The sequence below is a fragment of the Sinohyriopsis cumingii genome, unplaced genomic scaffold (genome assembly GCF_028554795.1).
Source record: "Sinohyriopsis cumingii isolate HCF-2022 unplaced genomic scaffold, ASM2855479v2 utg000229l, whole genome shotgun sequence".
NCBI lineage: Eukaryota > Metazoa > Mollusca > Bivalvia > Unionida > Unionidae > Sinohyriopsis > Sinohyriopsis cumingii.
This window is the reverse complement of record NW_028315879.1, coordinates 9416661-9430485: the sequence shown is the minus strand read 5'-3', so window position 1 is coordinate 9430485 and position 13825 is coordinate 9416661. Positions and strand designations below refer to the sequence as shown.

Genomic DNA, 13825 nt, shown 5'->3' with positions numbered 1-13825 from the left:
CATATATAGAATCATTGCCACTAACTTAATTTACAACAAGGCAAGGGACATTGTAATTATGTGATTGTTTTGCATTCTGGACGATACCATTATAACCACTGAAGATATTTTAGTTAAACTTTAACCAGTTATATACCATAATTAGAGACACCATTGTCATGACTTCAGTCTGAAGCTTAAGGTCATAGCTAGGAAAACTGTAACAATCAGTTTTATCATTATAGTGTTCATAATGCAGAAAATGGACGATCATGCAGACATGCTACTTTTACTGAAGATTACTTTCTTAACATAACTTTCCATTAATTTTAATATGACAAAAATGTTTGCATCAAAAAACTCTTTAAGTCAAACGGGCTATGTGAAATAGGCTTAAAATATAAAGTCTATTACACCTTCTGGAGCTTCGTAGAGAGTAAGACATGGCACATACAGTATCACATATTATTCATGTATCATCTGTCCTGCATGAAGTGATTTGATTTAAGTTCCCATAACGATCAGATCAAAAAATAAACTTTAATATCTAAAGATGCTACTATATTTGGTTAACCATTCGAGGAATATTTTTTAGGTAAGTTCTGTTATTGACAACGTCCATAGCAACAATTAAAATCCATTGCAACAGGGTAAACAATTCATGTTTTCACCTCTCCCCCCCCCCCCAAAAAAAAAAAAAAAAAAAAAAAAAAAAAAATGAGACCGGTAAAATTTAGTGCAAAGTATTGGACAAAATATTTCGTATGACATAATTTATATCTATAAAACAAAAGTGTGTATGTTGTTGCTCATGACAGCCAAATGAGAAACGGAATTTTCACAACTTCAAACCACTGCATTTAATTTGTCGAACTTTCAGGAAATGTTCAATTGGGACGGGCTTAGCTAATTTTGTGCTTCCATTGCAACCAATCATCTTTAACATCAGCCAAGCAGAAACTGGTTTTGAACCGATAATGATAATTTAAGTCAAACTTGAGAAATAAAATAAGCATCTTTTACATTTTCTACAAACGTTGTGTGCATGGAGAACGAGAAACTGTCTGCTATGACAAACCAATTAGATTTATTTCCAAATCAGAAATATGTGTTCGTTAACTAATAGAACTAATAGAACGGGTTATAATTTATTCTTTTTCCACAAATTATGATACAATTATTTTCACAAAAAGCTGAAGTCTGGAAATGTATAGTTTCGATGTTAAAATATTCTAGCCCCTTTTGCTTTGCTTTGAAAATTAAATGGGCAGACTCAATCGCAACCAGGAAAATAATCTCTGAACCAAGTTTAACCTGCAGATCACTTTCGTTTTCTTTTCTTCCTAATGTTATTTCAATCTAAGCCTAGTGAGACATACAAGGTACTCTTAACGTATGGTTCATATATCCATGGTAATTATCTATTTTTGTTTTAAAGGAGTCAACAGTTGCGAACTCTTCAAAATGTTCAGCTTATAATATGATGCTATTAACCTGGCGATATATGGAATTTACTTTGTCCATCTCTTTCTGTGCGTCTATCTGTCTAACTTATTTATGATAAATCTCCTAAACATCTTCACTTATTAACAATAAGCTTGCTCTATGTGTGAATGCGGGGTGAGTATATGCTTATGTACCAGATAAATAAACAGATATAAAGCTCATAAGTGTATTATATCACGAGAAAGAGATGTTATAATGTAAACATTCAATCGGTAAAGACTTTAAAAGCATCAGCATTAATTCGCACTCCATGTACGCCTTAGTGTGCTATTTTGATTTGTCTCGTGATCTTATTAGAATCATTATGCTCAGACGTGGAATCCCCAACGTACGTCGACATTTGGTCGTCTTTAAATGTGATTTCCAACCTTATCGGACTGAATACTAGCTTAATTTCACGATCGTTCAAAATGTAACAATTGAATTAAACAGTGAAAACAAAAGAAAAGTATTTTGTTTGAAACTATATGATCTAACGTCCCTTTAGCGTTGGTGATATGGATGTTTTTAAAACTGACGCACCTTCCCCAAGATGAAACCTGGGTTCAGATGGTTGTTTCGGTTTAAAATTGGGCCTAAAACGTTAGGTAAGCAGGTTTTAGGTCTGGTACAAATAGTGTTGCAGTGACAATAGGATACTGGATGCACACGTTGTACACGTAGGTTTGCTGACCTTTGAGTCAGTTAATTGGTGGCTGTTTATAGTTGCGAACTTGGCTTTTCTCAAGTTTGATTCCGTGAACAACAATACCTGGAAATCATATTAGTTAGTTCACATGTGATCTTTTCGGCCCAAGAAAGTATGATGGCCCCTACGTTCTTCTCGTTTGGTTTGACTGTAGCGAAATCCTTTTCAATCATTCTTCATTAGGAGAGACATCGAATGACGTACTTAACTCATTTTAAATTTGTCCGGCGGAAAGCAGTTTTATGAAGATTTTCAGCTACCAAGCAGAAGTCATTGTCAATTACAGATACCATTCACCACGAATAGTAGGATGACCTTTGCCAGGAATCTCAGTCATATGTCTCTAACAACTGTTATAAATTGACGACAGACACATACAAAGTTCTACGGATTAACGTGTAGACATAGAAAAAATCTTCATTTCCCTTTGAGGTCGAAAGATTAATGTGATCTGTTTGTTTCTGCGTCTTCTTTTTAGAATGAATTAATCCTAAACTGTGTGGCATTTAATACAATGGACATATTTTATGACTAGCATTTATCTGCTTTAATTTGTTTCAATATAATAAGCAAATGTTTCAAAAGTCATACAGTTCGTTTCAATTGAACGTCTTGATCACATGGTTTTTTTAATAATAGTTGAAGAAAATGGCAAAACGTTTTACGTATTTATTTTATTTCCACTCGTCATCAGCCTGTATCAAAGATCTTGTAACAATCTTGTCATAAAAGCCGTTCAAAGTGCAGATATATTTAAACTAAGTTGAAACTACATTTGATTTCTTAAAATGTTCCATTGATAACAAGTATACGTGTTACAGGTCCACATTCATATGAAAGAAAATCTGACAAAGTTATTACATGCCTCTTATTTCATCTTAAACATATGCAAACAGTACAATGATAATGTTTCAAAATGTCAGTTCCTTCGGAATGGTTTCTGGTCTTTCAAAATCTGCTTTGTGCATACTATCTAAACATGATCATCGCCTCAAGAAAAGAAAATAAGCATTTTTTTATAAACAAAGTATATGCTAGTAAATGTTCATCTCATCAGAGAAGAACGTCTATCTAAACTAAAGTTGGAGATACAGTGATACCAGTGAAAGAAGCACCAGTATGTTCGCTGAAATTGTATTTACTCCATTCTTCTCGCCTGTTGTCTTATTGTTATTTCCGCTTGTCTCGCCGTTTGGTTTAATGGTATCTGCGCCTGTGTTGCCTGCTGCTTTAGTGGTAACTCCACCTGTGTCGCCTGCTGCTTTAGTGGCACCTCCGCCTGTGTCGCCTGCTGCTTTAGTGGTAACTCCACCTGTGTCGCCTGCTGCTTTAGTGGCACCTCCGCCTGTGTCGCCTGCTGCTTTAGTGGTAACTCCACCTGTGTCGCCTGCTGCTTTAGTGGCACCTCCGCCCGTGTCGCCTGCTGCTTTAGTGGTAACTGCACCTGTGTCGCCTGCCGCTTTAGTGGAACTTCCACCTGCACCGCCTGTTGCTTTAGTGGTTTGAGCTGCTCCTGCAAAAAGGGGTGAGGAGCTAGTGTACAATTCTGACCGAAAGAACGAAAGTTACTTCCCGTGTAAATTTCAACATTTTTGCAAATTCCATATGATTTAGGGTGATAAGGTTATGATTAGAGACACTAAATAGGACTGGGCCACCATAATTATTTAATCACTTTGCGAATCCTAGAATCCTATTTTCCTGAATGTCCTGTTATTTGCGATGAACGCGATCATAATCGGGGTGTCAAGCGATAACGATAGTTCTTAATTGAATTGTTTGGTGTTGTATAGGAGTTGTAATTTGAAATGTCTTGTATTGTACTTGATTGTGACCATATTTGCAATTATGCAAAAGTAATGAAAGGTATAATTCATTAACTTCAAACTGCGCCAGTCCAACTCTGTGGTCAACGTAGGTTTTATATAATGGAGCAAGAAATTATGTCGCTTTTCTTAAACATGAGATGCAGTGGTAATACCACTTGCTAACTATTCTTCAAATATAATATTCAATTGGTTAATAGTCATGGTTATTGGCTTTACTGACATTTATTGCGGCTTTGGCAGCGACTGGATTTGATGGACAATGTGTTTCAACGTTGAACACAAAATAAATAGATATGACCATTCAAATATAACTGTTTCGTAGAAAATATACCTTGTTCAATCTTGTAACTATGCAAAGAATTTCTGTTTTTAATAATTATATAACTTATTTTATTTTTCAGCGGAAATTATTAGAGAAAGATAAAACGCTACCGAATTATATACACAAATTAACATGATTTACGGACTATATTGTTTATAAAACAGCCCAGTTCTATTTGTATTAAAGTTAGGTTGCATAACCCTAAACTTCACTAGATATATGAAAACGTGCATCGCTCGTCCGAAATTCCAAGGAGTAATGCGTGCGTTCATATGTTATTTTTATTTGCCTTTTGTGGGAAATTATTTATGGTACAATCGTCAATAAACCACACTTTATCTCCCTGTTTTCTTCCTCTTATCTAGATAACTGGAGTGAAACAAATTAACCAAAGATGTCAATTCCTAATGAACCCAGTTCAGTATGAAGTGAGGATGTTGCAGCACAGGACAAAACCTCCTTCCTCAAGATTTTGAAAATGTTTCCTATTTTCAGATTAAAATATTCTACTCATCTTTAAATGAATGCAAATGTTTCATTTGTAATAAATTCCCAAGGTCAAACACAGATTTGAAGAGGTTATGGTAAAAGGCTAACTTCATTATTTTATGATACAAATATATATTTTGTGGAAAGAATGATGAGTTTTAATTCAACAAATGTTATAAACGGAAAAGGAATATACGAAAAGTAAGTTTTAAAGATTGTATACAAAATGTATATGTTAATGAAAGTTTTGAAGTTTATATATATATATATATATATATATATATATATATATATATATATATATACTGAAGAATGTTTTCTAGTCCATCTAAAACATATTTACACTAATCTTTGTCATTCTATAATTAGGTTATTATTCTATAGAAACGTTGACAGATGGACAAAACGTGTTTCCCGTGATATATCGGTTAAATTAGATGGATGTAGTTTAGTTTGAAAGGTACCAGACGTTGAATTGCTATCTTTTCAGATTCAGAATATACAAAATAGTTGAAACTATACAGTGGTTTCAGTAGATGTGTTTTAACCTTACAAAATCCAAGATATGTGCAGTAGTGTACGATACATTCCTTGTCAGCATTTTTTAACGACAGATTATCAGATCATTTGAAGTGAATTAAAATAAGATCTCTGTAAAATAGTGTCTATTAAGCGACTTAAGAAAGATGTATGTGTCTATATATATTCTAAGGGCTAAGGATAGATTGGAAGTTTAAGACATATGATTACAACTTCTACTGATAACCACCATTTTTACCTTAAGCAAACGCAGAGTTGCTGTTTACACTAAGTCTGATTTAAATTATTGACTGCATTTATATATTAGCTAAAGATTAGATTTAATGTTAAAATATGACCGTTCCGTACAACTCTGAAATGAGTGAACAGTAATTTTGGTCTTGCAGCTTATGTTTCGTCAATCTGCATCATATGTGTATCTTAATACGTAGAAGATATAATGCATCGTGCAAACTATGAACTCTTTATATTTCAGTCAAAGTTGTAATACCCTTATGAGCTGACAATAGACATGTAATAAATATGCTGTTGTGCTGTGAATTGTTTGTGTACTAGGATCGTCTACCTACCGTTCTGAAAAGTAATTACCGCAATGGTTAGGACCAAGATGGTCGCCTTCGATGTCCTCATCTGAAACATACAACGTAGAATGAAAAATGTATTTTGTCATCTTCATTTCACAAATATTTATTTCAAAATGTATTATAAATGTTACATAGTCATTGTTGTTCTATTTTACTTTAAAAAAAAAAACCTCTACCTATTTAAATTTAATTATGTAAACCGTCCAAATACAGGTTTCAATAGTACGATCTAGTTTGACATTTTTATATTTCTGAAAAATCATCCCGTAGCGTTCATGCAACATAATATATTTTACTTTATAGTAAATTAAATACATTATTTAATACAGTTAATAACAAATATGCCAGTAGTGTATAGTCCAATTTCCGAAATAACTGGAATGTGCATTTACATTTATCTTTAACATGTATCATATATAATTGATATGCGTACATTCTCATTTAAATGGAAATTCCGCTCTGAACAATATGTACTTCTTGACATTATTTTTTATTGTATGCAATCCAATCATGACAGTCCTGGCTAAAACCTTACATAAATAAATCGTCACGACCCGATTGCATAAGCTCAAAACATACTAAGCAAACACATTGTCATAAAAAACAATATATGTAACTTTTACATTCTGGACACACACAAGTTTTAATTTCAATGTATTTGTGCAACCTGGGACGTCTGGAATAAGTATTCTGCAGTATTATATACAGCAGATTGATATGGTGTAAAAACAAGGATGAAAAGTAGTTTTGATTAGATTTATAATGGTCTGTTGATGTGAGATCCGCTAATATACTTATTCAGTATCAACAGTGTTTAGTGTAACACAATTGCTCATAGATATATGGGTCTGATGATACAATATTGGCATAGTTTTCAGTCGTATTCGAAACTAACCTAGACGACAATTGTGTCTAAAGAAGCTATAGTGCATAATAATTAATTGTTTTATAAGTCTTACGAATCAAAAAGATAATACGACGTATTAATTTACATAAACAATGATATGTTGTATCCTACCTAACTTGCTAATGAGTTTCTTGTGACTCAAATATAAAATATGTAATGTTGTGTCTGCAAAAGCAGCTTTAAATATGGTAAATTAAACAAAATGTTATTTCAAAGCTCTTGAAGGCAAACTATTTTCATTATCAGAAAATATCCGATTTGATCCTAATTTAAAAACATATTTTAAGTGAATATATCTAAATAAAATCACCGAACACAAGTGGCTGTCAATATTTTTTATTGGTGAGATAGAAATTGGACATAGCTTACTTATGGTGGAATATGATATCGGATTATACTTGTTGTAGGATACTTCCAGTAACGTATTTGCGTAAATGAAACAATGGCACTGGTACATGATTTATATAAGTGATAATTATCATGTAAACCATACAAACCCAAAGTTAAGAGCACCTTATATTTTTGAACATATTTATATACTAAAAGATAATACTTAAACCCAAATAACCACTGTATCAATAATCGTCTCATTGAGTGGAACAATTGAAAATTTCATGTATATAAAGATATTTTGTATTCTTAACATTGCGTTAAACCTTGTAGTGTAAAAACAATAGTTTGCCTGCCTGAAGCAATGATAGTGTCATTTGCAAACAGATCACATTTTAACTCTTCTATAGTAGTCAGTTGAATTCAGCTATAAGTGCTTTATAAGGATCATGATGTTATAGGCATGACATTATTAATGGTATGCAATATATGTAAACGACTGAGGAGGAAAGCCGAGTACTGTATGTAAATTTAAGGAGTCACAAGGCTAATTTGCTCACTGGATGACGATAAAAAATTGCCATGGATCTTCATTATTTAGCAACATTCAGTCAGTATACTATTTTGTATCTGTAAACCTAGAACATAAATTATATAACAAATATCTTAATACTTAATATACATGCAGTTTAATATATGTTGTGATGTGTGCACTTAAAGGGTTCAATCTCTCTCTCTCTCTCTCTCTCTCTCTCTCTCTCTCTCTCTCTCTCTCTCTCTCTCTCTCTATATATATATATATATATATATATATATAGTAAAATATCTTAATTTATATCAAATTCAAAATAAGGCGTAAATTATTTGCCCCTTTCCACTGGTCGAGAAAGTGATTTTCGCAAACAAGTACATATTACTGTATTTACAACTAAAGGCTTAGCACTTGTCATTCTGATGAACAATGTGAAGAAGGAAATATAATTATGTTACTGTCCATACGGAACATGAGACAGTTGTTTCGTCCCGTATAGAATGATTTTGGTAATAATTTTCTAGCCATAGATTGGCTCTGACATATATTGGATAAACTGATTCAAAGCAAGCGCCTATAACAATGCAGAGTTTTGCACCTCTATCTTCATTTAAATGATGTGACTTCACTAAAGAAGGAACCATGCTCTCATTTTATTCAGTATTACTACTGTCGTCGAGGACGATTACTCCATATTGAGATTTGATTAATTGTTATCATTGTAAACTGAATGACACGGTGCTGTTGAGGATATGCTTAATATCTGGCTCACCTGGCTCTCTTAATAAGATATAGAGGGAGGCTATTCAACCTACTATGCACTGTACTGCTCGAATATCTAATATATATTTTATTATTCGCACCTGTTTTGAAAGAAATATGTATTTCTACCTAAACAACTAACCGAATTTCTACCTAGCCCTTTATAGCAAACGACCGGTGTTGACCCCGTTCTTTAACTATGATATTATAAAGGGCACAAAGATTACGACCACTTAAATATCTAATAAAACCAGGGCGTAGATTTCCACCAAGCCAGAGAAAAAATTATGTGAATTGTGCGAGGTATGCCTTCGGGTAGTTGAGAAGGACAACATCTCCGGGTGGCAATTCCCGTGCTCATACCTGGCTCATAAAAAATGAAGTTTTATTTAATGTCAGTGGTCATAGCACAAACTCCGTCAGACAGATGACGCGTCGACCAGCCGTGACTGCATACAAATTCAGAAATACAATAGAATGTTAATGTAATTTATACGTTTTTCAGTTATCTTCAAAGGATCCCACCGGAAGAAGCCAAGGATGACAACAGACAAACGACGGAGAGACACAGAGATGCACTGCCACATACGGTGACTAATAGTCGGTAGGAATAGCAATATTTTTAATGCGTTTTAATAAAAACAATATCGGCGTTATTAGAATCATATTCTGCATTATTGCTCCCCACAAGACGAAAACACTACTCTACAGTCTTCTGGTCTGAGACATGTTTAATAATATTATTGTCGCTGCATAATTCGCATGATTAAATGTTTCTGAAATACATGTTACACGATTGTTCTGAATTTGTATCATTATTTTGTTTCCAATATGACTATGAAACCACTATAATTTTGTCTTGCAAACAATTAAATTCTTTAATTCTGTCACTTTACTGTTACGCTTGTCCCAAATCTTATTTTGTTCTCCATTCGATACATTCAAATAATAACTATACTGTATTTTATAATTTCCCAATTCTTTGTCCTTTTCTTCCGTTGCATACTTTTGCCCTCAAACGGTGTATATCATCAGATGTATATATAACTCGTTTGCCATCAGAGCTGATTGCAGGAAGACTTACTTCGCGAAAGTTGGCTGAATGTCGTAGTCGCAAAATGGGACAGAGCTAAGACATATTTTATTAATCGTTGAGAGTTTTCAAACATTTTTATCCACTCTTTGTAATGAAATATAAACTTGACTTATTTCAATAACAGTTATTAGCCATAACCCTTCGTTAGTAATCAGATAATGCGACTGAAAATGTATTCTTTTGAGCCATATAAAAGGTCAATGCCTATTTCAGCGCGCTCTAGAATATTGTTTTCTTAGACAGGGGTGCGATACTTGATCTAAGATTATATTTTGTCATATAATTTCCGATGTATACGTATTTATCATAAGACTTCAACCACCTCCATCAAGTCAATGATATGTTGGAATGTAAATTAAGACTACAGCAAACTAGGAAATAATGTTTGCCACACATTAATCTTTCTGTAGCATACGTAGTCCCAATGAGGTTTGTCAAACGTGTGGTAAAGAAATATCTCGTTAAACACATGCTTTCTTAAAGAAAACCTAGAACATTGCATATCAAGCTTTATATAAGACTAATTATCCGTCGAGCAAGATGCCGTGCTGAGAACCATTCAGAAGACAGACAATAGACTTCTCTTTACCTTTACAGAGGTCAAAAGTTAAAAGTGGGCCTCATAGATCCTCTATCTGCACAATAACGTGGAATCCATAACTTTATTTTCAAGCCTGTTTTGTTTGGGTCATTTTTAATAATAACTTGTCTTTTGCTTTTCTTTCCTTCATAAAGAGTGTGAAGTATCAGCCACCATTGAAAACGTCCGTACTTATGTGTATGGGTTCTTTTTAAACGATTCCTATTTTGTTTATAATGACGCTATTTTAGAAATACTGTATATTTCTGAAGCTACATATGAACCCATGATAGACGAACTTTATTTGTTCAGCACATTCTTTTAGTAGGAAATCGGAAAAATAATCCATCGTTTGTTACCCTGTGAGATAGCAAACTCGGAATTCTAAAATACGGAGAGGAATTCGACAAAGCCTCTTTTCTGCCAAGAGGTTAGGACCTTCGGACGTGAATATTACAAATCTTCAATATACATCATTATAAGATCGGAAAACTACACTAGAGGGTCAGATGTTTGCTTCACTTACAAGGCTTTGCGGAGTTCTGTATGCTGTACTCAACATGGCACAAAGTTTGTACTGATAAAGCAGAGAAAGTTGAAAATAGATATATGAGATGAAGATATTTAGAAAGATTGTCTCCGTGTGTAGAGACAGCTTATAATATTTGATTTACAAGACATGTTTGGCGAAACCTTTGCAATATGGTTCAATCGAAAATTAATTTAGATAAAATCTTAAAGCGATGTAATAAAGTGATGCAGTCATGCACAGAGTCGAAATGCTGATGTGCCAAATAAAAAGTTATTTTTCCATCATGTCAGTAAGTTATCATTTATGTGACGAAAGATATTCACTATCGGTATTCCCTACTGGAATAGAAACGATCATACACATATTGGCATGTTAGAATTTTCTATCCCATACCGCTGTAGCTGTCTGATTCTACTAATTGCCATCCAGTCGTTCGTGGTCATTGGTGAAAGGATATTATTTCATTATATAAAATATGTGTGCTCGGGAAAAGCCCACCACTGGAATCTGAATTTGTTAGCAGAAAGTAGGTATAGAAAAGAAAAATATAAATGCTGACTATTTATATATGCCACTAACTTATAAGGCTGTTTTCAGTCACGAGCTTGTTAATCGTTTCATAAATATTTAAATGTGATGTTGAAAGGTCCATGAAACAAGGTTTTGAATACAGTATGTTTTATAAGAACTGCAGCAGTTTACCATTACAAATCCAAGCACACGTTACGTTATGTTCGATTAAGGCCCACCTTTCTGTACTCAACACCACCCACAGACAGGGACAAAGTGTAGAGATATAGAAAATTATGAAATACCATCCATAATTATGAAGGTAATGCAGTAATGGTAGAAACGATCTACTCACGCACGGGCGAATAGATTGACGGATACAAAGTTAAAAATAGCAATATCTCCGATGCATAAAGTTTATAACATACTTTTGATCATTTTTTTACAAGACTCAGGACAGCTGTAATGTTTTAAGGTCTGAAACGTAAAACAAATCATATTGTTACTGCTAATTCGAGGTTTTTAAACCGAATTTAGTTTGATGTATTCTTGTATATTTTACGGACTTCTGTAAAAATTGACAATGGACAAACAAATTTTAAGTTAAGGTTTACCCGTACACGGTGTAATCCTTTGCCAAGGTTAGTTAGAAGTAATATGCTACTCTGTACGTATATTGTAATGAAACTGTGAGACAATACTGAGATCTAACTTTAACAAAGTCAGATATTTTCTCCTCTGTTCTTATGCTTAAGGAAAAATAAAAAATATATTCGCCTACTTTTAAAATGCTGAGGTTTGTACTTGCAAAGGAAATTTAATATTCTTTCAGATAATAAGGCATAGTGTTATTTTATGGAATTGGTCTCTAGGATGCAAATATGATCTAAAATGTCATCTTGGTTGTTACAAAAGAAAAAACTTTTTCGAAAAATGTTTATTATAACAAAACAACTTAATTACTAATCAAAAAAGGGAAAAAAGAACTTACATTTGTATATATGTGTCGGTCCTGTTAACGACACGAATATTTAAAGAAACAAAAGAAAACATACTTTAAATAAAAACAGAAAAAATAATTGGACAAGTAGAGAGTTAAATATAAATTCTGAATATTTTGTTTTATTAACCAATACGACACCTTTTGTTTCATACATAGGGATTGTTCAATTCTAAGGGATAATATTATCAGCAACAAATTTGTAAGGGTCAGTTTTTACGACAAAAATAAACAGAAAGAAAGAATAAAATTTTTTAACTTAAGAAACCAACAATAAATATTTAAATGAATCAGAACGACATTATGATAATTAATCTTGCCGATTCTTTTTCAAAATTGGATAAAGCAACAATTTTCGACAAGATAATCACCCAAATCGAAATGGTATTTCGCTTAATGATGGATAGAATAATATTCAACAATTCTTAATGTACGCAGTGTTTATTTCTCAACAAAACTGTAATCGATTTATAGATATCAAGATTATGTTTAAAAACTCCTCTAAATTGTCAAATATTGTCAACTATTGTCAGTTCAAATACTTCAAATCTTTTCAAAGGTTAAAGCTAAAATCAGCAGCAAGAGAATAAAAAAGTATCTAAAGACAGAAGCAAGTGGTTACCTTGTGCCCGATAGTTGTATCCTTCTTTGGCGAATACATCGTTCGACGCGGCTTAAATAACTTTATATCACTATAGCTACCGTATAAGCAAACAAAACAAAGAAATTTAGAACTTTTCGCACGGACATTACCTCCCTTAGGTTTCAAAATCTTCTCCATAGATCAAAACACATTTTCAGAAAATAAGGAGTGTACTCTTTGGTAGCCAAGGTATGAAGGATCACCTCTATGTAGATTAGATAGTTGCTGACCTCGTGGCACCTGATCTTATTGATCAATGTGGATGCAGTAGACATTACCTTTAACCCATGGGCCAATTTAATTGTCAAATGGTGACAGATAAAGTGAATTTGAGAGCCGATAAAATAGAGGAGTATGCTATCTTGTATTCGCCTCTGAATTTTCGCGCTTAACCAGTTAAATTCTTGTCTAAACTAACAACAACATTAAGAAACGAAGTACTGGATGTTGGATGTTGAATTTAATTGCGAGTTCGCTATACAAGTAGGTACATGTGGGCTGTCCTATCAAAATGATATATTCATGTAAATGGTACGGAAAATGTCCCACACCTTGTTAACAATATACTGTTGCTAAATAATGTTACAATCGACCAAACGATAAAATTGCACAACATTACATGTACTACATATTTAAATGTATTTCATTGTTCATATCAATATATGGTTGACAATGTGATCAAAAGGTCAGAGGATACATAAATTAGGTGTCCATACAGTTCGATCGATAAATTGGTAATTGAGAGAGAGAGAGAGAGAAATAGAGAGAGAGGGAGGAAGGGAGGGAGACGCTTAAGGACTAAATGATGTGTGGTAAGAAGACTGTAATGAAATCAAGATACACATTCAAAATCTAGTGTTAGTGGGAAAGTACCTTTCATCCATTTTTTGCGTCATGTTATAAACAAATTAATCATATATTCCATTGTTGTTGTCTTCCGTCGATATGAAACTTGTAATGATTTAGGATACCTCTGCATATACTGGAACTATATAG

At 33.2% G+C, this 13825-nt stretch overlaps 1 protein-coding gene across 2 annotated transcripts; it reads right to left on the bottom strand.

Moving 5' to 3' along the window:
* Positions 1-2832: 2832 nt before the first annotated feature.
* On the bottom strand, positions 2833-12920 carry LOC149774539 (uncharacterized). 2 transcript variants are annotated; one of them, XM_089945186.1, is made up of 4 exons: positions 12809-12920; positions 5923-5983; positions 3420-3686; positions 2833-3386 (listed from the first exon to the last, which is right to left on the bottom strand). In XM_089945186.1, the coding sequence occupies exons 1-4, from the start codon at positions 12845-12847 to the stop codon at positions 3250-3252; spliced, it is 504 nt and encodes a 167-aa protein (XP_089801312.1). In that variant the 5' UTR covers positions 12848-12920; the 3' UTR covers positions 2833-3249. The 2 variants fall into 2 exon arrangements, with proteins under 2 accessions (XP_089801312.1, XP_089801311.1); XM_089945185.1 differs by having other exon boundaries at positions 2833-3686; positions 12809-12915.
* Between the last annotated feature and the right edge of the window lie 905 nt (positions 12921-13825).